General features: G+C 27.2%; 1 protein-coding gene across 1 annotated transcript; it reads left to right on the top strand.

The window, feature by feature from the left end:
- Nucleotides 1-421: 421 nt before the first annotated feature.
- LOC112681756 (putative inorganic phosphate cotransporter) lies at nt 422-27,231 on the top strand. The gene is made up of 11 exons (XM_025552061.1): nt 422-523; nt 13,903-13,970; nt 14,056-14,234; nt 14,548-14,781; nt 21,682-21,769; nt 21,865-22,088; nt 22,159-22,314; nt 22,542-22,674; nt 24,014-24,252; nt 24,341-24,482; nt 26,261-27,231. Exons 2-11 carry the CDS (start codon nt 13,922-13,924, stop codon nt 26,272-26,274), a joined length of 1,458 nt encoding a protein of 485 aa, XP_025407846.1. The 5' UTR covers nt 422-523; nt 13,903-13,921; the 3' UTR covers nt 26,275-27,231.
- The last annotated feature ends 36 nt before the right edge of the window (nt 27,232-27,267 follow it).

The following is a 27,267-nucleotide window of genomic DNA, read 5'->3' as shown; positions in this document are numbered from 1 at the left end:
ACTTCTTTGGTAAAAAGTCTTAGTTACACAAAGGACTATAATAGTTCCCGAAATAACTTGTAATTATAAATAAAAATTATCGAGGTTAATAAAAAAAAGTCCGAAGATTGCATTGTTCAAGGAGAATGTGCTGAACTTGAATTTTTTGCTAGTTTAATTAGGGTTGTAGGTACTAATATTCGAACTTATACTGCATCACGAATATTGTAGGTACGCATTAATATACAATTATAACAATTATATGCAGTTGTGCATATATATTTATAATTATAATTGAAACATGCAACTTGATTCAGTTAAATGCATTATCTTATCTTTATTGCTGGTTAATTAATGAGTTTCTAATCGAGGTGTAATCAGCGACGAAAAAGAGGTGGGAACAGTTTCTTAATGTATGATGCCACGGTATCTGTGTAGCAAACCGCCAACTACCAAGTTCAGAGTTCCATTCAACTGTTATGTAGTGAACAGTCGTCGCGTGTGCTATGCTCTGATTGAACGTTTTACACGAGTAAGATTATAGGTAAGTCATTTAAGTTATTGCGAAATATATACGTACAGGAATAATAATTGATTTCATTTTAAATAAATTCTAATCCTTTTTTTCGCTTGATAATAATATCAAATTAATTTTTTTTCTGTGTTATTTTTGTTGTATATAATTTTAGTTTAAAATTATGTATATTTATATTCTCGTTAATATTATACGTATATATAATACGATTGTGTACGATTTTATAGTTTATAATTTACTTGAAACTAATTAACTAAGTCGATATAATTTTTCAATTAATAGTCAAACGAAAAATTATAATTTGTATTAATAGGTATACATAGTCTTTGAATTAGAAACTCGAACCTGCGGGTTTTGAGGATCTTATAAAAAGTGGACTGCTACTTAGCTTTATTTGTTGAGTAGTTCCTAGCTTCCGGGCCTTATAAAAAATACTGTATCTGGAGGAGACTTTTCGTCAGTTGTGTGTTACTAGTTCAATAATTTTTCAATAATTTGTTTTATATAATTATGTAAAAATGTTAGTTTGTTCAAAAATACTGTCACCAATTTAATGCAATTTGCGCATTTAGTTCTGTCATGTTTAATATAATTATACCAATTAGGTGGTTGAAAGATTAAAATAACATTTACATGTTATTTTGTTCATCGGTGATGTAATCAGAATTATAGGAAAAGAAAACTTAAACTTGCTATTTTATTTGCTATGTCTTGTTTTTTTCTAATAATTTTATCTTGAAAACTTTGTTTTAAGATTTTTGAACGATTGTGGTTGTTCTGAAAATAAGGTTTATATTTTGTGAATATTAATGAATAATGAAAAAATTATTGCAACATTTTTTTTTAATTTTGATTTTTGCTTGCTTATGTTACAATTTTAATTTATGCACCCTACGACTAGACTGTTTGAATAAAATTTCATGTTTAAAATGCATGAATATTTTATTGATTGTTTTATACTATGATTTTTCTAATTTATGAATATAATTTTACTGGCATTTTATTAATTTGTATTGAATCATAGGTATGGCTTAAGTAGTAAACATTTTAATAAGACTGTTGATTTAGATATTTTATATTTATTCACGTCATACAATTTGAAACATTATAGTTTATAATCATCCTAATGAATGATATTCATCGTATGTGATTTTAGTGTGTATAGTAGCGTCAAAAATATTTTTAACTTAAATAATTTATTATAAGAATTAATTATTTATGAAATAGCACAGCTATTTTGTATCTGTGGTATAGTTAATGTACCCGGAGTTTATCATTCGATGGCATAGCATGTCAGGTTAGTTTTTGTCAAAGGATTGGTCAAATATGGTTTGTTTTGTTTTTCAACTATCATGGATTATAGCTCCATTTTTTATTATATTGATGTGATAAAACAATAACCCTAAGATGGATAATAACTAATGAAAAAGTTGTATGGTAAATAAAAAATACCATTTCTGAAATAATATACTATTACCATTAAAACTGTTGATGATAAGTCCTGTCCCAACTTAATCCAACTAATTTTGGAAAGAAATCACAAGTCAAAATCATTACTGTACTTAATTATTCATCATAAATATGGTCAATTATCGAAATATTTTATTAACATTATTATTTCGACTATTATTTAATTTTATAATATGTACTATAACAATAGTATATTATTTAATTTTAAAATAATTTAATTAGTAATTCATTCGATAGGTGATCATAATAATTGTATATTATATAATAAAGCTAAAAAATATGCATCTATATTTATAGTGTTTCATAGAAAAAAATAATATAATATTGAAGTTACATGGGAAGATGGCAAAACTTGTGACATTTATAAACAGTTTATTATCCAAATTAGGTTGAGGTTAGTCACAAGTTTGCATTTATTAATTTTTTTGAATATCTATAACAAATAACTCATAGTAGGTTAATTGCAATAAATAATCTAAAACCCACACAGCATTTGTCAATCATAACGATTCTAACAATATTTATATACCATTGGAAATAAAATATTTAAAAACAAATGAATAAGTATACTTACATTAATGTCTAATATTTAATTTAACGATTAAAACTGAACAACCAATGGATATTGAACATTTATCAAATATTTAATGTTAAATTATGTATTGGACATTTATACAATTTTAAATTTTTATTTATTTTTAAATTTTTTTTTTCGAATGTTAATAAATGTTTATTACATGTTTCAAGTTTAACATGAAAAATTAAATATATATATTCAATGTTGTATAACATTTTAATTTTAAATATTTAAATTCCAACTGTATATAAATATTATTAGAACATTATGATTGACGAATGCTGTGTGATAAAGATATTATAATAAATACAGTTTAATTAGCAAGGACAATATCGTTAAAATGTCCTTGGACCAAAAAAATTATCGATTGACGTTAACGGTTGATTTAACATAAACAGCTTATTGTAAACCGTAATTTTATTATTATCTAAATAATTAATCTTCAGTCTCCAACTGTTATTATTATACAATAATTTAATTGACAAATACTGTACATATATCGGTATGCATTTCTCTTATATTACAAGCCAAATAATGCTACTATGTCAAGATTATCAAAAATTAATTTTGTTCGATATCTGGTAAATTATTAATTAATTCGTGTTGACAGAACACAACTTGAACGCATGTTTTCGAATCCACATTTTCTGGTCATCGTTTCTACGGTATTTGTTTTCAATAGCATAAATAATATATCATTTTTCGTCGTCTTTATTTTATTTTCTCAGTTATTTGCTGTGCACGTAAAGTTACTAATATATTCTAATTTGACTCGAGATGTTAAAATATCACTCGAAGCACGTTGTCGCACTACAAAACGCTAAAAATTAAAACATATTCATTCGTAGCAATACTTTAATACTGCCGGAATGTATATATTATCCTGTATTAGCCACATTCGTACATTAACGTTGTAGACGTTTAGAATTCTCAAAAAATCAATCGGTATCGTTCGGTTTAGTTTCATTATGTTGACACATGTATCATGCTTTCAAAACATATTATTCACGTCATCCGAGTATATACATTTTATTTTTGATAAAAACGGTCCATATATCGTATTGATGGCGGTTGATTCCTCGTTGTCAGCTATGTATACAGCGACATAACACATACATAGTACACATACATAGCACCGAGTAGTTGATTTAATTTACGTAACACCGGGCTGTATTCTGCAGCTGGAATCCAAACGTATTATGTGCGATTCGTACTTAATTTTTTTTTGTAAATAAACATGTTTCGTACTGATGCGTGTAACGCCGAGCACGTCGCATTGTTATGACACAATGCAGTAAAAGTTTTACCGTAAAAAATCATCATCGAACATAATATATTGTAAATCCTGACCGGGAAAAATGTCAATAGATTATGCACGGTCGGTACACCACGGTCGTAACACTTGTATGTGTATCCGCTATGAGTGGCTATGACTTATGAATAAGATCCGTATTATATTCTTATTTTTTCTATTCCCTTTACCCCGCGAATAACGAATTCATTGAGATGTCCGTCTTCCCACGTTTTCTTAAACATGTTACATGTATTCTATACATATATGTAAGCCCGTAGTGCTGTAATACGCGCCTGTTGGCTCATGAATAGATAATTGAACAGCTATTCCATTTAATCTACCGTCAGTCATTATGTTTAATATTTATTGACTAATAACGCGAGCAGTTAGCGCGTAGACATACCTAATATTACGATGGCAAACGGTGTCAAGGCATTATTATACTATAATGACCGTCTGCAGTGCTACCCCAATGTTAAAATTGTGAATGAAAAACGAACACCTGTTTAATGCTAATTAGGCTTATCGTAGCAATAGCAGTACACAGTTTTTGGTTTTCGTATTCAGATTTAATTGGATAGAACCATTTAAATGGCGTTTACAAATACTGTCAATGCATTCATGCTTCACGGACTGTTTCAAATAAATTTAGATGGGATATGATTTTTCTTGACAATTTTGCAACTTTTTCCATTATCATTTACTTTTATTATCAACTATAAATATAACCAAGGTTTTAATCACGTCTTAAATGGTAAAACCGTTCCAAAATTGTTGATTTCATAAAACGAAAAAATAAATGAATATTTTTAATTTTATAAAATTCAATTTTTTTAATTTATACTTATTAACAAAAATATTGGTACCTGAATAATAATGCAGCGATTACGAGTTAATTATTTTTGATTTTTATTGTTTAAAAAAAAATTTTTTTTAATATTTACACCGAACAATTATTGCTAAAATATATAGTACATTTAAATAGTTTCTATATTAATAGGTTGTGAACAATTTTTAGAAGGTGCATTTATTAATCATTAATAAAATACAAATAGCTTTCAATAATTTAATGAATCTAATAATTAATTAAAGTTCATGATTTGTGTATGTGTGTTGAATTACTTTATTGTCGATTAATTATTTTTTCTTCTTCTGACATTCTCATTGAATGAAAGTTGTTTTTAAAACGTGTTTTATACGACTATATAATACTATATATTTTAAAAATTATGTTTATAGCTAAAATAACAAAATCGTTTATCTTCTTAAATAATTATTTATTCGTGTTAATATAAGTATAGTATGACGTGTAATTTTTCACTTGATCATTTTATAAATGTTATACAATATAGACCTTTAAGCCGTTGTTGGTGTAAAAATTAAACTTCAAATCAAAGAATAAATGACGAATACGTTGCTTACCTATAACAAGGTTACAGAAATTCACCTGATTAATTAATAGCATTATTTTGATACAATGATATGTCCACCGATCATGATAACATGATATGGTTATACGTATTTTACATATGTTTACTTACATAACTTTCATAAATAGTTAGGTACGATATATTCACGTATGTTATCTTTCAATATATATTATAATACAGCAGCCTCGACGATAGGGAGGGGGGAAGTTGCTATAGCTCTTGTAGCCCAGGGGCCCGGAGCCTGACCAAGTTCACTACGTCTCGGTGTCGAGTTATTTATGGATCACCAACATGAATCGAGCTAATAACCTACCTAAATATTTACAGCGTATGCTATATAGGTATAACTAGTTATTACTAGTCTACAATAAAGAGAACACTATAATATTGATCTAAAACGTAGACAAATAACATTTTCATAAAGACCTATAGGCTATGAATAATTATTTTCATTTAGTCTGTGGAATAACTATGACTGTGATTACATCATTACTTTGGTATACACATTTTAAAAGAGGACACTGGATGTCAGTGGCAAGTTTAATACTTCGTGTGAGAAGGTTATTTTGTCCCTGGAGCCCTTGATTTCTCTCTACGACCATGTAATACAGTAATGATTTAATAAAAATATGTTTATTTGAGAATAAAAACATGTAAAAATAAATGAGTAGATTTTTTTCTGTCTGACAATTGTTTTATTATTAAATTTACGTCGGTAAATACTTCGTTTTAATATTTTTTACGTACTTTAGATTTTCGTTCTACTCTTTTTAATTAAATTATTTTACCACAGCAACTCTTTTATTCATATAAGGACGCACGTTAAGTTTGTCCATGTCTATTAAGTGTATGATAATAATTTATCCTTATCACACTAATCATTGTCATCTACGACTAACGTGAATATTATTCTGTGTTAGAATTTCAAAACTTCAGTCGTGAAACTATATTTCTAGAATTAAAATGATATAATATGTATTACTTATATATAATATTTTTTAGTAAACAATTGAAATTAAATTATTTTTTTTATTGTATTGAAAAAGCTTCTTTTCACACATTGATTTTGCTTATTGGACACCGCATTCACTTATAAATATTGTATTGAGTTTGATTGGTCATCATAAGATATACGAGTAGATTTATGAAAAATCATCGAACAAGCTATTCTATGATTCTATATCTACGATGATTGCTCATTTTTACTTTTTACTCAACATAATATAAACGAAAAAAAAATTATTCTCTGTCATTTCGAACACTGTTCAATTTTTGGTTTTATTTAATTTTATTAGAATCAACGTTGTTAACTTTGGAATTTAAAAGTATTTACTCACGGGTAACATTACATTGAAGTTTTCTATACAATTTAAAAATCCAAAGAATTTGAGTAAGTTTGCTTGAGTTTCAATCGCAGTAATTTTTCATTTTTGTTACCATTTAAGCTTTTCTTTCGTTGGATTCTAAATTAGATTCTATGTAAGCTTTTTATAATTTTTTTAAAAAATATTCTCAGTTATACGTTTTATATATTATTTTTCGGCTCTGGACCAGTAACTCGTTGACTTATATACAGTATTGTCGGGTCCACTCAGCTACTCATTTTTTTTAAATTGGTTGATGCGCACACATATTATTTGCATACGCCTAACCATTCAACAATAACAGTCAATAGTTACCTTCACTCGTTTAGTCAATTGGACTACTGAAGAAGCACTAATTAAATTTACTTAATCTTCACTATTCATGACGGCGCAAGTATTATGTTTTTTGTTTCTCTAACAAAAACTAAATACTTTACCACTTTTCTTACAAAAGACCATTAATTTGTTAGCGGCAATGTGTATGATCATACAATCCTATAATCATGGCATTTTATATGATGACAAGGAATTTTATGTAATACCAATCCATTTTTAAAGATGTATATTATATATATGTGTTTACAGATATTTCTTAAGTATTCCATGTAATAATTAGGCATTATACGAAATTGCAAATCTGAAAAGTTCATCAGCATTTGACTGCATCAATAAAATTGACTTGACAGTGACTATTAATTTCATTGGAAATTTGAGGTATCATAACTTATTCTTTTATAATTTTTATTTTATTTTTTTATTGAAAAATAAAGACCATGGCAGCTCTGGCCATTGGCCGGACTATAACTTATATTTTTACAGAATGAAAAAAAGAGAGAAAATAAAAAATGAATAAATAAAATACTTAAACTTAGTTGGTTTAAATTTCATTATACAAATTAAGTTTTTTTTTAAAAAATAAAAAGATTAATGATTGAAGTGGGGTCCGGACTGAGAATATCGTGAAAATGTGTGGAGCCTATGGTTTTATCTCGGTATTTTTTGTGGTTTCTGCATTCAGTTGGGATATGTTTGATCATTAGATGGACACCGCAGGTTAGTCATTCAGGTGGGTGGTCTCTTGTCATCAGATGGCGATGTGTGAATGAAGTATGACCTATTCTGAGGCGATTTATGATTGTTTCTTCTCTTCTAGAGAAATCCAAGGGTGGAGGTCATGGTAGTATTGACAGTTTTATTTCATTTACTTTAGTCTTTTATAATTATTTTGTGTTTAAATGACATTGTTAACATTATCTTACGGATAAAGACCTACTTCAGAGGATGTGATACTTTTAAACTTACTAAGAACATGCAACATCATATTTCGTCCCCCATGTCTCAGCGATTGCTGAACACCTTATAACACACGAAAAACATCACTTGATAATAAAAATAATGTTCATATTAGTTTTAACAGGATAAATTAGTTTACTATTATTATTAATCATATTTTTTAAGTATTATTTCTTTTATTAGTTAATAATATCGTTCATTAGTTAAAAATACAACATTTTATATATTATAATTAATATAAATAATTATCGACATTACCTCTTAATGGTTGAAACCCATCATATCTTTTCGATATTACATTATCGATGTCAATAAGATGCATTAACACATTACCTATACATTGTTTAGCATTTCTTATAATGTTTAGGTCATTTAAATAATTTTATAAATTGTGGAATATGTTTGGTGCTACACAAAATCTCTAGTAATTATAGAAAATGCTATTATTATAAATATTGCTGTTAACATATAAACTATATGTTTGAACCCACGATTTATAATAATTACTATTAGTTTTATGATATATTAAGTAAAAAAATATTTCATATGTACTCGTATATATATATACAGTGGCGTAGCCAAGGGGAGTTTTTAGGGTTCAAACACTCCTTTTCGCCCAAAAAGAAAAAATCGAAAATCTTCAGGTGGCCGGTAAAGTAAATGTACTACTGATTTTCATTATGAAGTATTAAAAATCGATATTTTTTATTTTTATTTTACTTAAATTTATATATTATATTTCTGAAATTTAAAAATAATAATAATAAGATGTGCAATCAAAATAAGCCTATTTAAAATATTTAGTATGTTAGTGCATCGTATTTGTGCAAAAAAAATTAATTGGTTTTGGGTACAGCCCATTTGTGTTAAATTAAAAAAGGAATGCTTTTTCTGACAACTCATTTACACTTATTTATCTAATATGATTAGAATAAAGTAATATATTTTTTCCCTCGTATAATAATCAATTATACAATTTTATTTAAATCATAATCAATAGTTCAATTATTTTTAAAAAAAATTCAATCAAAATAAATCATAATAAAATATAAATAATGAGTTGGTTTAATAAATCACTCAGTGGCGTATACAAGAGAGGATATGAGGGTCAGATCCCTCTTAAGCCTTTTTTTAAATATTATAAAATAATGTTATTAGTGCGAGAGCGTAAAAAAAAACGAGTGTAGAAACGTAAAAAAAAAAAAAAAAAATGATAAAATAAAAATAATGATTTGTTTGGAAATGACCCCCCCCCCCCCATTAAAAGTTATGTATACACCACTGAATTCATCATAACTTTATTGTAATTAAATGCAACTATTTGTATTGTATATATTCATATCATATTATTTTTTGTTTTATAATTATAAAAATAACTTATAATAAAGTGTTGTTATGTCTTTAACATATAATAAAGACATGATGGCTTTAAAATATATGAATCAAGCCAAGTCATTAATCCAGTGCCATTGCAAGCTTTTGCGAGGCTCTAGGTAAAAGTAGTACAATTTCTTTATGTCTGAATATATCTAACTATTCCAAGCAATTCTAACTTGAAAAATTTTGGACACCCGATGTTGCCTATGTTGCGTGCCCGTTTACGATAGGACTTGTAAAATGTATACGTGGGTAAATTTGGCACAAATAGGTTGTTGGAGATAACATTAATAGTAAATAGTTAATCAGTAATGAACTTTGGGATTACAATTTTAGTCAAACATTTTATAATAAACAATGAATATTCATTATCAGTGGCATGGAAATGTGGGTAATCAAGAGGCGGCCGGTTTTTTGGTGGGTGGATGGGTATCGACAAAATATACTTGCTTCTGAAAATTTTTGAGTTCGCCACGGGCACTGACAGTCATTATTATTACCACGGAAAATGATGTTACATTTATTTAATAACCATTGATAAATTTCTGGATACGCCACTGTACATATATAGATGTATTAAATACAAATTATACAATCGTATTGTAGGAAAACAAAATAAATTAATACTCATAAATTATTGTAAGAGAAATTATAGTATACATTCTTTGTAATAAACTGATGCACGTTTTATCGAATAAGGTAAGATTTTTCTTTGATTTTATTTAAAAATAATGAATACCTACGCATTGTGTTTGCGTAATAATTCTTACCGCATGAAACTTATACAGAATTTGTAATAACTTTTGTATAATTTTCCATTGAAATACGAAGGACAATGAATATTTGCAATAAAATTTTTATTTAATATTCCTCGCAAAGAAGTAAAAAAAAAAAAAATTACTTAATTCAAAGTATCTATTAGTACACCAAGTATAAAAACATATTAATAAATAAAATACCATACATATTTCTTACATGATAGTATACGGTCTTACATTTTTACGAATGTTGTATCTTATAATTTTATTAAAAATAGCACGTTGTGCAATCTTTATTATTTTTAAGATTAGTATAAGGTTTATATAGGGTGGGTAGGTAGCTGTGTAAAATATTTGTACAGCTTGTTTGAGAACCAATATCAAAAATTAGATTAATATAACAAAAGATAGCTATTTTCTAAAAAAAATATTATGTTCTATGTATAAAAAAAGTAATTACTAGTATGTACTTCATAATGAATATTTTGATACCTACCATTCAAAATTGAAAGGCAATTAAAATAAAAAACTATTATCGAATTAATGACATTAAATATTTAAATCTTGACAATGAATGTACCTATGCCGTAAAATGGAATGAATGGAAGCGGTGTTGTAAATAGAAAGAAATTAAAAAATATTGTAATTTCATTATACCCCTAGTTAAATTTTTATTCAATTATATCTATGAGTATTATTTTATTTTTAAAATCACTTGTTAACTTATGTAGACTTAAAGTGACGTAAAATATGCTATTATGTTTATTTTTATTAATAACATATAAATAATTTATACTGTATTAAAAAAAAATATATATATATCAAAATTAATTATTAGCCTTTTTTATGTGGTTTTTTTTTAAATTTATGTTTTATATTACAATACATATTGTTGCAAGGATTGTTTTTTACTATTCATCATTCAATGGGTAAAAAGAAAAACATGACAAAAATATTATAGCTAAATTTTAATTGCAGAAAAGATAATTCTGAAATCATACAGCTCTTATAGACACCAAAATATTTTATAATTCAGTTTTTTAATATACTTTTACATCAAATGTTGTATTTAAGTAAAGTTCGAAAGTGTTTCTATTCACCCTATTTTATGGTACAAATCGTATAAAATGTAAATAGTAATCATACCAACTTATTGAACTTGGTAAATACATAATAACTTATGGTGGGCGTGAAAACAAAGAATTTTAAATTAAAATTAGTGCAATATAAATAATCAATATTGCAATCATAAATTGAAGACCTATCAATGAGATCGGTGTATGTTACAATATTTTCAAAAACCATTTTATTACGTAAATTAATATACTATATAGTAATTTAGTGTTGTCAACACATTATGGCACATATTGTATACATAGAAGTTTATTAATTAGTCCGAAAATTGATTGTAACGTAGCGCAACATACACTGATTTCAATGATATATATTCAGTTGTATGGCTCTCCTGAAAATTTCTATTTTTGTAACATACACGTTCTATTGGATAATTATCTAATCTTTCACAGATTGCAATTTCTAACAATATACAAAGAATCTAAATGTTAAAAGTTTTAGAAATATGATTTTAATAATGTATTAAAATAAATTTACTTATAGAATGAGAGCCATTTATAATACTAAGTACTATAAGACTTTGACGGTCTTATCATAACTTATCATAACTCATAAGTTTAGTAAATTAAAAAGTAAAAACTTACTAAACACTGCACACTGTATTATAAGTATCAATCGAAGGAATATTTTTCCATATTTTCATATTATTATTATATACCTATTAAAAAAAAAATAATAATAAAAATAAACATCATAATAACACCATAAGCTTCTTCGCTTTATTTTGAATCTAAAATTTAATAAATATATGAATATATATTATAATATAAATATATAAAATATTACGTATTGTCAATAATTAATTTAGTCTCCAGATTAAATCAAGCGCAGGTTATGGACATAAATTATTAGGCTGGGCCACCGGGAAATGTCCGCCCCTGAATACGAGTGTTATATACTAAAATGGGAAAAGAAAAAACTTTTTTTACGGCTATAACTTTACAAAATACGTCCGATGGAGAAGCCTATAATACAGCGATTTCCAACCGCAGTGCCGCGGCACACAAGTGTGCCTCGAAATTATTTAGGTGTGCCGTATAATTTTTGTAATTTCATAATTTTTTAAGCATTACTAAACATAATAATCAAAATTATAATTTATATTTATGATAGCATTGACTTCAAAATTCCCTTGAAAATAAAAAATGATAAAATGTCCTGATAAAACAGTTATAATATTATATGGAACCCTATACTACCCGATACGGGTATTACAAGCAGTTGCGTTGACTTTTATCACATACTAAAATGACAACATGAAAACATAGCTGGTGCTCATTACAATGAAAATTGAGCGCGTGTAATTGTTACGCATTATACTGAATAGGTATTTTGATCAAGAAATATTGTGAGTTAAATTTAAAAATGGATAGATTTTTAAAAAAGCGTAAATTAACGGATGACAGTGATGTTAGTGCAAATGACAACAATTTAAATATTGAAATTAATATTAAACAATCAGCTTTAATAAGTGATAAAAGTTTAAATTTAAAAATTAAACGTAAATATGTTGATAATTATTTATGTTTTGGATTTACATGGAATGGTGACATTGATTATCCTTTAACGGTTTGTATCGTTTCAACTGTTTCACCCGTAATAGAGGAATTATGTAAAAAACACCAGTCTCAAATGTCAAATTAAATTTGTATTATATATATTATGTTAATATAATTATATTATAATACATTATATATAATTATGACATTATGTATATTCATTATTATTTATTTAAGTGTACTGTGGAAATTTTTAAAATGATCAAGTGTGCCGTTAAGTAAAAAAGGTTGGGAATCCCTGGTATAGGAGAACAACGTATGGAAATCTGCTTTTTGAATTCTTATTGCTTAATTATACGGGGAAATGGTTTTTTTTTTACTTTAAAATATTATGATGTCTGTTGGTTTAGAATAAGAATTTTGATATTGAATGTTAATGTTTCTAATACGTTTTATTGAGCTTACCGAACTAAAATGTTCGACCTTGATGTTACTCTCTATACTATTATTTTATTTGAAATACGAATTAAGATATATAGACGTAAAATAAAAACTATAAACTATTTTTCATTCAAATAATTAAAAATGTTATTACGTTAATTATTTTTAGGACATTATTATATTATCGTATCATCAAATTTTTCAAGTAACTTAAATTTTTAAATTAATTTTTCTTTAAGTGGATGCCGAATTCAGTTGGAAGTTGTGTTCCATATGCGCACCTTATTTTATATTTTAGTGTCACAACGTAAAATGCAAATGCCTGTCTTATATGACCTACGAGTGTCATTATGTTTAGAACGATAAGGTCGAATAATAGATTTCTTGTTAAAGAGAACGGGTATGAATATACCGTTTTACCATGTTTGATATATATTAACTATACTGATGCTATACGGTTACATAATGTACGAAATATAAGTTCATATACTACAATCAATATTCATCAGTTGTTGTTCCGACTGTATTTTTTATTTAATGCGGATTTTCGACAATTATTATTATTAGTATAACAATTAATATTATTATTTTTCGAAACTGATGGCTGAATATCTGACGTATTTGAAGTATTGTAATTGAATAAATTCTACGCCCATATAAGTTTTCGAGTGGGACAGGGTTGTAAGATGGATAGGGAGTAAGATAGCTTACATTGTGAAACATAATAATTATTATTGTTATGATTTTTTAGATAAATAGAAGACTCAACCATGGAATCAAAAAACAGGAGGCCTTCGGAGGCTAGATCGATTATAGACAGTTAGTTGTGTTGTTTATTTGCAAGCCAAATTCTTTGTTTTCAATGTTATCAACTGGAATTTATATAATTGTGTATACAATGTAGGTGCTTGTTCCAAGAGATACGTGATAGCTATTATGGGATTCATTGGCATAGCCAACGCGTACGCAATGCGATCCGTACTCAGTGTGGCTATTACAGAAATGGTAGAGGATATACATAAAACGGTTATAGACCCTAATGGATGTCCAGGACCGGTAAACATGAAAAACACGACAAATCCGGTATGTAATATTTAATTCATACGTAAGATTACTCATGTAAAAGTCATTATTGATTAATCATGCTATAGGAACTATTATTTTATTTTTTATTTAACTGAATTAAATTATTCTCCGTGCACTACCTATAATATAATTATTTGCAATCCTTCGATATATTTACTTATAATATTAATACATTGTTTTCCTTGATTTCATGCTAGGGGTTTCGGGAGTACACACCGAGTGTCACTCTTCGTTTGTTTTAAAAACATTAATGATTTAAAATTATATTATTGACGTGTTACAAATAATTTTTAAAAATATTTTTTTGCAGAACGCTGAATTCGATTGGTCTGAAACACTCCAAGGTCATATTTTGAGTGCTTTCTACTACGGATACGTGCTCGCTCAAATACCTGGTGGTATACTGGCACAGAGATACGGTGGAAAACACGTGTTCGGTATTGGTATTTTCCTGACTTCCGTGCTCACTATATTAACGCCCATTGCCGCCAGAATTGGACCCGCATACCTAATTGGTGTTAGAGTACTTGAAGGTATCGGCGAAGTAAGTATATTAAGTACTAAAAATGCTATTCAATCGTTTTTACAATTACGTTTTCGTGACTATAAATATTTTGCATAAACGTTGTTATTTAATTACTTTATACACAACGGTGTAATTTTCATAATGAGATAAATAATTGACGGACCGTTGCACAAATCGATCGTTATCCGTCGTCACCTCACCGCTAGGTTTTTAAATGTGTTGCATGGCTAATGTATGCATTTATCGAAAATAAATTAAGTCTACATTAAGTTAAAATCCAGGCAAATTACACGTGTATGGACAAAACAAAATTACCTGGATAATTCAATTTTTTTGATAGTAGTGGTAAATAATTAAGAATAAAAGCTAACTTATGCCGCAAACTTATCCATCTTGATAGCCCAAACCAAATACAGTTCTATGAATAGTTGAAATTAAGTGTTTTAACAATTGTACTATTTATATAAGCCAAAAAACACTCAGTTAAATAAATTCCAAAAAATTTTGAATGTTTCGAATCTTCTTATAATAAAATAATACCAAAATTATAGAGTTTAAAAAAAATCTGGTAAATACTGGTTTCGAATTTAATTTTTTTGCTGATACTCATATGCATCTGACAGTAATGATAAATGATCACACTCGGAGTGTAATAAGTTTATATTAGCTAAGTTTTGACCTAAATTTTTACCCCATATGACTATATAACATGAATTTATTTTTATTAACAAACTATATATAAATAGTCGCTAGAAGTCATTTAGAGTATATTATTCAATTTGAGCGCAGACTATTGAGAAGACCGACAAAATGTTTATTCATATAACATATATGGTCTTATACAATACGCATTTGTCATTTTGTGTTCACTTATTATAACTGAATGTGTGGCGAATGACAAACACTTCATTGTAAAAATATTACAATTTATTTTATTTACTTAACAACTAGAAAAAAGTTTGATAAAAATATATAAGTTTCACAAAACAATTAATATTCTTATGATTCGAATTTTTCTTTTCACATATATATTATATAGCATCGATATTAGGCTTACAAATTGAATATGATATCCCATAATGCGTGAATCATTTTCTTTTATAATATGTATAGTGTTCATTATATTAACATACTAACCACAAAGTCCTAAGTTCCAACCAGTGACTATTCAAATGAATATGTTGTACCAAAGAAGCAAACTAGTTTGATTACCTCGATTTACTATTTTATTCATTATTATATCTTTTGTAATTTGAAATGTTCATGTATTTTTCTTAAAAATATCTCAAAACGGTTCGATAAAAAAACTTTGGCCGTAAGAGAAAAAGACAAAAAATAACATAAATGTGAAATAGTGAAATAGTAAAATCGTCTAGGAGTGATTCCTCCTCATAATATGCAGCCAAACTACCCTTAGTTCTAACATATTTAATAATATTTCTCAAATAAATATAATTAAAACCAGTGTTTCTTACAGTCCACGATTTTATTACGTAGACGTAAATCTCGTTCGTAAATTCTTTCGTTTAATAATTTCGTTAATTATAGGTATGTTGTTTGAATTTTGCAGTGTTTTGAAAATTATAATTTATTGCCAAAGTTAAGAGTATTGTGTTTAATTTATATGTGTTTCTACTTAACTTTGGTAATTTACCATTATTAGTATTATATGTAAAAAATATTCAGCAAAATTATATACTATATTCTGTCATTATTTATTTAAAAATACTCATCTACTCTTTAGCATCACCTGTTCGGTTGAAATCTGTCACTGTTGGTAAATTTCAATAATATTCCTTGTTACAACTAAGTATAACAATATCGCATATAGTTTATAGCTAAACGTGTTTAAATGCCATACGTTTATAATAAAAATTTAGCATGTTCATTAGCATTTACATATTTTTTTTAAAAAAAATTCACACATTCAAATTTTCTAATTTTGCACACTACATAAACAGAATAACATTTTCAAGCCATATTAAAAACAATTATTTGATGTACGTAAAGAAGTATAAGTGAATGTTGGATAAAATTACACTGTTTTAGATTCTAAACGAAACGAGGAGTATATTTTTTGTGTATCTGTGAATATGATTTTGACCGGAAGGAGAGCTTCGATCATCACGAATTAACAAGCAAGGGATAGGAAATTACATTTATTTGGTACTTTCAAAGAGTAATTTTTTGAATTTCTCAAGTTTTCTGAACATAGAAGAATAATAGAGAAACATTTAAGAAAACTAAAAATTTCAAACGAGATTTGATCTTTGATGATTTTCTTGATCACTTATATTCGCATATAATTTTATCATTTACTATTATTTTTGAGTTTTTGTATATACTTTTGACCAGTAAGATTACTCCAATCATCATAATCATAATACATTTCTGATAGAAAATGTTATTTTATTGATACTTTGAGAGTCATTTTACTAATTTTCCAACAGTTTTCTAAGTATTTGTCAAAAACATACGAAAAGTTGTTTAAAATTTACAATTGCAAAATTTAGAGTATACCGGTTTTTCACAAAATCAAATTTTAGCCTTTATCATAACTAAAAAAATAAAAATCATTGCATACAATATTTACTGAATGTTTATACTACCGTTTGTTATAGGTTATTTCATTTTCAAATTGTGAGGTTTTTAGGGTATTGAGTTTTCTAAGAATTTTTTTCGAAAATGTGTATTAATTAATTTTGGTTTGACAAAAAGTTCTAAAATGTAAAAATTTATTATAAAGTTCCTCATACATATGATTAAAGAAAATTAAAGACTGATTAAAGAAAATTAATCGAACTTAATACAAAAAGAAAAAAAACATTTATGAACGTTTAAATATTAAATTTTAATAAAACAATAAGAATTACAAAAATTCTCTATTTATTGAACTTCAAAACTCATAAAATTTCAATTTTATACGTGGGGCTTGGAAATTGAATACAAGATTTTTCCTACGATTTTCTTTGCAGTAAAAAAAAAAAAAAAACATTGGAAAGTCGCAAAAACAACTTTTAATCTAAAATGAAGTGTTGACGAAGTTGGATATTTCAACAAATTTCCATTTAACTATATGAGTTATTTAGTTAAAGATATTTTACAGTTTCAAATTATTTTAATGATATTTTACCTATTTATAAGTATTTGAAATTTCGGATTTTTCCAAATTTTAGTTATCTTTTTTTGCGAAAGAATATTAAAAGTTCAATTTACCTAATTGAGAAATTTGGTTCATCTGCTAGAACAACCTTTTTTAGAAATATAAACTGATTCATCTTTTATACTTAGAATTGTTATTTTGAGAGCAAAGATACATTGGTTTCAAGTTTAAAAGCCGATTAATACGTACCATTCACTCGTCTTTATTTCTCATCCGGCTTTGAAGTGTCGTCTTTTTTTTTTTTTTTGTTTGTGAAATCAGATGATTATTAAGCCGTGTCCACACCTAACAAACATTTTACAAACGTTTAGTCAAACGTTCGTTAAACATCCAAAATATCCAACCAACATGTTTGTTGAATCTTTGGTTGTTATAGACATGTTTCCAAACAATTTTGTTTGTTAATGTCCTAAACAAAATTGTTTGCTAATTATTCGAATATTGTAGCATACATTTTGTGAGAAACAAAATGATTTCATATAAATAACTGTTTATTTACTAATTATTATTTGAATTTTTCACTTGGCAGTGGGGTTGATATTTAAAATTGTCCCCTTCTTGAAGTTTGGTCAAAACCACCACTGGTACTATATAATTAGTGGTACTATATATTAACATACAAAAAAAAGTTAATTAATATTTGTGAATGAAAATAACGCTCACTACTATAAGTTTTTCGGCGTTGTAGTAGTTGTCTTACCCACCATCGTCTATTACTTCTATCCTCCATTTTATTTTTATACTGTTTATGAATAATTATGAATGCAGCTCCTACACACGTAACTTGCTCTAGAGACGCCATAATCAAAACTGTAGATTAATGAATTGAGCAAACATTATAGCGAACAAATAAAATGTTTGTTATTTTGACAAATTGTTCAACAAATATTTGCCAAACGTTTGAGGAACATTCAACAAACATTCAACAAACAATGTTTCCTCAGATGTTTGCTAGGTGTGGACGTGGCTTTAGAGAACTTGAATGATGGCTTGTGTAAATTATTAATTTGTATTGAGATACAACTAATTGCATGCCTAAATTAAAGGATGTTTGGAGCGGATTTTTTTTTTCTGAAAAAGTGTTAATGACAAAAAAAAATTTAAAAAATGATTTCATTATCAACACATTCCTTTGCTTGGAAAGCTGAAAATTGCAAACAAGGATCAGCAATGAATTCTCAGTAATTCAAAGATAATAAATTCCTGATATTTTTACGATTGTGATATATTTTGTGCGCATAAATTATCAATAGTTCACCGTATAAGCAAGTGTTTCATTTAGAGATAAATCTATTCAATAATTCGGTAAAAATCCCGCTAAAATGTTAAATAATAATGCATCTCATTTTGCAATGGCCTAAGTAACACGATTAGTCAACATAATAAACCATCACCTCTTACCTGCGTTTTAAAAATTGTAATCAAAAAAATTAAAAATACGGAGTCCAAAACGGCACACTTATTCAAACCATAGTATTATTATTTAAACAAAGACCTGCGTTTGATTACAACTTTATTTACTTTGATTACAACTTTTGAAATTCCAACAGTTTTTGATGAGACATGTTCAGTCTCAATATATTAAACAAATATTTATTAGTATCGGTATATTCGTATTAGTGCGTTGATAGAATAATTACAGTGTATATAACAGTACACAATAATTTATGTTAGAATTTATCCGGAAATGGCGGATGAAGTTTACGAAACGTTTTACGTTTAATTATATCCAATAGCGTGAGATAAATATTATTCAATGTTATTCATTTAATCACTGTTTCATAAAGGTCATCATTTTTCAATACAATACAGCATGAATTATTATTTTATAATTACCATGTTTAATGAACAATTATAAGTAGATAGGTACACAGTGATCGACTAAACACGTATTCACGTGTTAAATAAACGTATTCACGTGTCAATAAAATTGGTTAGATCATTGTTTTATGAAAATAAATTAGAGTATAACCCGCTTAAGACACTTTCCTAGTTTCTAGTTTTCCTAACCATTTAGAAATAGTGTATAAAACGGGAAATCGTATTATTTACACAGGAAAAACAATTTAAATTATGATAAAAAATCATCTTAAGCGAGAGCATTTTAAACGGGTTACACTGTATTTTATAATTATGTATGCCAAAATATACATATGAAATATTAATTTGATGGATTAAGATGTATTTACGGAACTAACTTGTTTGTTGTACTGTGTGAAAAAATAATTTATTTTAATAGTTCTTTAATATGTAAATTTTAACAAATGTATTTACAATTCATAAATCTGTATTCATCAAATGTTACCAGGCACGTACACATGGAGGTGTTTTGAGTGTTCTAACACCTCCCGAAATGTTTGGTTTTAGAATATTTGGTGAGTTATGCTCGATAACAATCTTAATATTAATTTTAAGGTTTTTATGACATTGCTGTACAATGTACATACATTATTTCTTGGGTTCGGAATTTTTTTTAAAAAGTACTAAATAAACATGCACTTATGCGCTTAAAAAAGAAGAAAAATTGCCTTAAAAATATGCACATTTATTTTACTTTTTTACACTAAATGTTCATTCGGACAAATATGTAAAGAGCTCTTAAATCTAAAAATTAAGAATTATTCAAAAATATGCATTTGAAATTTTTGATATGTTTTTCGTAATATCTTGAAATTATTTTCTATCTTACTTACCTACTCTGCCAGTATTCGTAGCTACAAGTGAATACTTGTTTTTTTCCCTTCGTAGGTTGAAAACGTATTTATGTAATAAAACAGGTGAAGAAAGGTTAAATGGATTAACATTGTTAAATGTACATAGAGACATAGAAATTAATTGTGAAGATATTCTTAACATAATGGCTAAAACTTCACGAAAATTAGATTTAGTTTTGTGATTTTTTTTAATATGATATATATTTATATTTAAAAAAAAAGTAATGTAAGTATATTATAAGTCTTTCATGGTAAAATTTCATTTTTTTATTGAAAAAAGTTCTGATTTTCAAAAATGCCCCCCAAAACTTTTTTCTGCGTACGTCACTGATTGTTACAAATCGATTATATAACTAATATTTTTAATACAAAACGAGCGAAGAGTACGATTATTAATTTTTAAATCGATAATAAGTAATTGTTTTTATATGGTTAAAATTATATAATATTAATCCAAATAACAATAAATTTAAAATTCATATTTGGAAAATAATAAGCTGATTACTTTTTTCTTTAATTTTGCCCTACAATTAATTACTGTTGAAAATTAGAATAATTATACCTTGTTAAAATATATACGTATGTATATTATACATTGTATAATAATTTATTGGGCTAAAAATAAAAATAAAAAATTTCAAAGTGACAAATGGTTTTAAAGTTATATTAAATAGTTTGTCTGGTTAAAAAATAGTATAGGTATTATTATATTTTTGTGTTGGGTTGAGAATATATTAGGAATATTAAAAGAGATATTGGACGAGTTAAAAATGGATAATGGCTAAGTATGTTGGGGTGATAACTTTAATAGTCTGTTATTACAACAGATATAACTATTACTGACTTATTGTTTGTCTTAAATTTTTATAAATTTTGATAAATTTAATTTGGAATTAATTTTTTTGGTTGAATATTTAACTTAACAAAATTATTTAACCGTAAGTAGTTAAAATATTTATCAAGCGTTACAATTCCCAAAGAATAATATCTAATTTTTGGGAGTTAATTTAATCTAATATATGATGACTTTTATTTGAATAGGGTCCTACTATACCGGCAATGAACGCATTGTTGGCCCAATGGGTACCTATTAGCGAAAGATCACGTATCGGTTCGTTTGTATATGCAGGTAAATACTGATGAATGTAAAAATTAGTTTCAACTGTTATCAACGGTTGTTACCATTATATTATACATTTTTAATTTTTTTTTTTTTTTTTTAAGGCAACATGATCGGAACGATTGTCGCCCAAAGTTCTGCTGGGTATTTGCTCAAAATCACCGATGACAATTGGCCTTTAGTATTTTACCTTACCGGTGCTGTGGCGTTGATATGGTACGCGTTCTGGAATTTCCTTGTCTATAGTTCGCCAAACGAACATCCTACGATAACCGATTATGAGCTTACGTTCTTGGAACGTAATCTAAAAGGAGTAAACAGAAATAAGGTAAGCGTGTTTTCGGATAAAGTGGTTTAACTTCATAATACTCCAAAGTTATATCTATTCCCGCCTTTAGAACAAATTGAAGTCCACACCGTGGTTGGCCATGTTGTCATCGGGTCCCATGTGGGGTTTGATGATCGGTCAAATCGCGCACGACTGGGCTTTGTTCATGATAAATGCCGATTTGCCGAAGTACATGAAAAGTGTCATGAAGTTTTCTATCGCAGAAGTGAGTAAAACGAATCACCGAACGATTTTCACATTAAATCAAAACAATATAGTATATAATGCGTGTTTTATTAAAGTTGTATGTTTTGTGTTCTTAAATTGCGCTCGTTTATCGGATTAATGTATACAATATGGTACATTATGAATTGTTGTAAGATAAAAATACGAAATCCGTCGTACGTTCAGTTTAAAATCGTAATTATAATTGTACATTTTATGTTTTACTAGACTGGCGTGTGGAGCTCAATGCCACATCTTTTGATGTGGTTATTCGCTATTCTGACAGGATGGTTAAGTGACTATTTGATATCCAATGGCAAATTAGAAATATTGCAACAGAGACGACTATTCTCAACTATAGGTAGGTATATTATTATTAAATTAATCTAAAAAATCAAAAAAAAAATCCGTATTTCAACTTAATATTGTATTTATGAAATTATAATACGAAAAAGCAAATCCATGTTTCGAAGACAATTAAAATTATGTTCCATGTTTACTTATTTTATAATGAATGGATTTGAAAAATCAGTTTAAAAACTAAAACTACTTCGAGGAATATTTTTTTTATACTGTTGAGCGTTTTTCGTACAAACGGAGACCGAAATATAGTCATCGATAGGGCTGGGCGGTTTTTTTATTCAATAATCGATAATTTTATTTGATTATTTTCCATGCTTTATAAATAATTGATATAATCGAAAAGGTGAGAAGGTCGATTATTAATTAACATTGGTTATAATCAAAAATAATCGAAAAAAATTATAATCAAGATTATTTTTACATTATGTAATTAAAAATATTTTACGAATACGAATTATAAAATATTCATGTAACGGTCACGGACTAAAGGTACAATTTTTAAATTAAATATTGATATTTATAGCTTAAAATCCTTTTTTTACCATTATTACATGAACGCGTTTGTTTCATCGTAAATATACTTTATTGAGTTGGTTTCTGTTTTCTTTTACAGGAAAAATTAAATAATTTTTTATTCGCTTTCCTAGTTGTATTCTTATCAAGTGTAATTATCAAATAATCAGTTTAGTCTTTAAACTTTATTCTCAGATAATAATACTTAATTTATTTTAAAATTGTATCAATTATTATTGATTATAATTTATTAAATTATAATAATTCATCATGATATATAATTGTATAAAAAATAATCGATTGCAATCGATATAAATTTCTACTTTAATAATTTTATGAAAATAAAAAAATCCCGCAGCCCTAGTTACAGACCGTTTTTCTTAGACTTCAACATTGATTGTAATTAAATGCAAATATTGTTTTTTAAATTTTAACGTTTATGTAAGTACATAAATTGAAACATTACCAAAATAAGTATTGACTATCAGTAGTTACTCGAGTTTTATTTTCCTCAATTCACATTTATAATATTTTTACGCAATTATTAATCATTTAATTTTAATTTTGTAAAATAAGATTTACATTTTATGTCTGATATTATGGTATACAATAATTCGAGTACAGTTATATGATTTTTTGAATACACGTGTACTTTATTAATAATTCTAATATACTCTTACGTAAATATAAAACTAGGTATTATTTTTGATTGCAAATAACGTGATACGGATTCACACACCGTTTTATGACCGTAGCCACAGAGTCTGTTGCAGAGTAATACTTCGGTAACATTGAGCCGTTGACGTAATTTTTTTTTTTTTAAGCCTGTATCGGGCCCATGTTGGGTACGTTGGCCGCATCGTATGCCGGTTGCGACAAGTTAAAAGTGGTCGTGTTGTTCACCATCGGTATGGCGACAATGGGCTTTTTCTACTCGAGCATGAAAGTAAACGTAATGGACTTGACCCCGAATTACGCGGGCCCTGCGATGGCCATGGTGAACGGTGTCGGAGCCGTAGCCGGGATCGTTTCGCCTCCTCTCATCGGATACCTAATACCAAATGTAATCAAGTGACGGTTTCCGAAGCGCAACGTTATCGTGTCGTCGATTTACATAGTATTACATCACCAATTGTTGTTTTTGTTCGCAGAATACCTTATTGGAATGGCGTAACGTGTTTTGGATAAGCGGCGGCGTAGTGATCGTAGCGAACTCCATATATTTGGTCTTGGCGTCGACATCGATACAATGGTGGAACGACCCGGTACCAACGACTGAGACTGACGACGGCGGTGTGTAATTATTTTTGTTTTCCGCCGTTTTCGCGTACATTAGACAATACTATGTGCAAACGCCTTGAGTTCCGTTTGAAATTACTTGCGCGTCCTGCGAGAACACGACGTATTGCAGCAACCGAAAATCGTGATTTATTTTTATCTGAAATCAAAATATTCGAATACACGATTGTTCCCGTAAAAAAGGAGTTGGAAAGCTGGCCATTTCCCGGTGAACTAGTCAATTTACCACCGCGATTAACGTGTGATCGAACAGTTCGGTCGGATGAATATTCCCATGCACATGGTTGTACTGCAAAAACTGGCTAAAACAGAATTTCATATGAGACCACCCATGACATATTTTGCTTTAGACAAGTGCTCGGTTTTCATCCAGTTCATTATCTGCAATATAATTTAAGACAGGACGAAATACAAAAATTCCCGGCTTATTCAGAGTCCATTTTGGGCGAATTTTCTTGTTTACACGAAAAATGTGGTAACAATAATTTTTTATTTAGTCCAAGTTAGCTGTTGGTCGATCATTATTTTGTATCTATGTGTAATGCACAATGATTTTACTCTCTAAGTCACAAAGCAGATATTTACTTTTGTTAAAATGATGTGGCAATGAAAACTAAAATTACTTATTCGGTGTACTCTAAGTTAGGTAAGAGCTAGGCATTTGTTTAAAATCGTGTTTCATTACTACTTATATCTGGTCGAAAAATAAAATAAAATTATTATTATTATATCAACTAAAACAAACTTTTTTTAAGCCCTATGTGCTATAGGATTAATATAAGTATATTAATATAAATTAAATTATAAAATTAATCAAATAAATTAATTAAATTAATATAAAATAAATTAATATAAATATATTAATATAATATTAATATAAGTTTTAATATTTTTTAGTTTTACTTATTTTTATACTATGTCGTTCATATTGTTTTTATGTCAGAATATAAGTTTGGTTCTAGCGAGTACGATTTATTATTTAGTAACGTCATTATTATTTTTGTATATATTTGTAGAATAATATCAGACGATATTTTCTCTATATTTATGTAAACCCCATTGTTTAAAATTATAAAAAATAGTATATACGTGTATAGTTTTTTTTAAATTCATCAGTTATGGTCATCTAAAATAAAGAATAAAGAAAAATTTTGAGGAAAGAAGTTGAGTTATTAAATTATAGAATCTGAAAAATAACTGCATTTGTAAAATAGATCACTACTAATAATAAATACCAATTTAATATTTTATATAACAAAATTTTTTAAAAATATTTTCCTGGGGTGATGCTAAAAAAAAAATCCAAGCTTTCCAATCAATCTATTTTCACCAAATTACTTCTGCTCCTTAGTATGTTAGCAACTATCCTCTTTATAAAGACCTAACTATTGATACTATCGATAATTTAACCATAATATACTATAAAAAATTCTACACTTAACTATCTTTCCGTTCTAACCCACTTGTCTTAAATCAATATTCTCTCACGATTCCGGGCAACCCTCCTCGTCGGTTTAAAATACGTTGGTGACTAGATCGAGAGATCGCGGCCTAATCAAATGTAGGATTCTATCATTGGATAACTTCCCTTCTCGCTTGTTCATATTTATTTTGTTTTATGTTATATCGTGTCCGCAAGTTTGCTTAGTGTGCAAACAAAATGTACAAATTGTAAGTGTTATATTTTTAATAAAAAAAATTAAAAATAAATAAATAAAATATTATTATTATATTCTGTATACTTATTATCCAGTTTTCTTAATCTTTTTCAGATACTGATCTTTAAGAAAACAATTGTATGTGTTGTGAAAATGTTTGCACGAACAGCAAAGAAGATCGTAAAAAATGTAAAAACGCAGGTAGATTGTGAATACATGCTGCCAAGTTTAACGTTAAAATATAATATTAATAAATCTGTTTATTATTACACAATACTTGAACTATTGAATCGTTAGTAAGCAAACAAAATATTTTTTTAAACTCACTTATTTAAATATGAATTTACTTCATTTCGTTTTTTGAAATCTGATAAAAAGAAACGATTAGAGAATTTTTTTTTTTTTTTTTTTTGATTCCAGCGAAACTCGTTGATTGAAAGCAATAAAACTATTATTTTTATAAAATAAGTCTATAACCGTGAGAAATTGTTACTCTAGTCATAGTTATAATTATTTCAGATTACGATAATATTTTATTTCAAAATACTTACGATATTACATGTACACAATAAATGTTCATAAATGTAATATGTGTTGCCTATATGAGGTCCGTGTTTGATAGTAATTCGTTTGAAAGTTTACTGACATTTATAAAATTGTACACAATTCGAAAATGTACAATACAAAATAATTATCGATACGTAAAATGTTAACTCAAGAGTTGGGACATCATATCGCTTTCTATTTTATGTGTTCTATTAATTTTGCTTGACGTTCATCGTACATAGTACGTAATACACGCATTGTCACCTTGTATAATTATTTTGTAAATATGTTTAAATTACCTAGGTAAATGTATAATTAATGGCCACATATTAGTAATGCTAACTAGTTATTATAAATTATAATTCATGAATCATAACTAAGCCTGAATAATAGTACTGTATTATGTTAGAGTTTTTAAAATATTTAAATGTACCTAACTTACTTGTTGTTAACGTAACATTATTTACTTGTAATATAATCATACTTTGAGCTTGTACCAACATAAATATTTATGAGTAATAAACATATGTGTTCGCCAATGTCTTGTGCTTATCAAACACACACACATACGCACA

This window comes from Sipha flava, unplaced genomic scaffold, assembly GCF_003268045.1.
Source record: "Sipha flava isolate LNK unplaced genomic scaffold, YSA_version1 196_pilon_pilon, whole genome shotgun sequence".
In the NCBI taxonomy this organism is placed as follows: Eukaryota; Metazoa; Arthropoda; class Insecta; order Hemiptera; family Aphididae; genus Sipha; species Sipha flava.
Note: the sequence above shows the minus strand (reverse complement) of the source record. Positions and strands in the feature narration are given on the sequence as shown.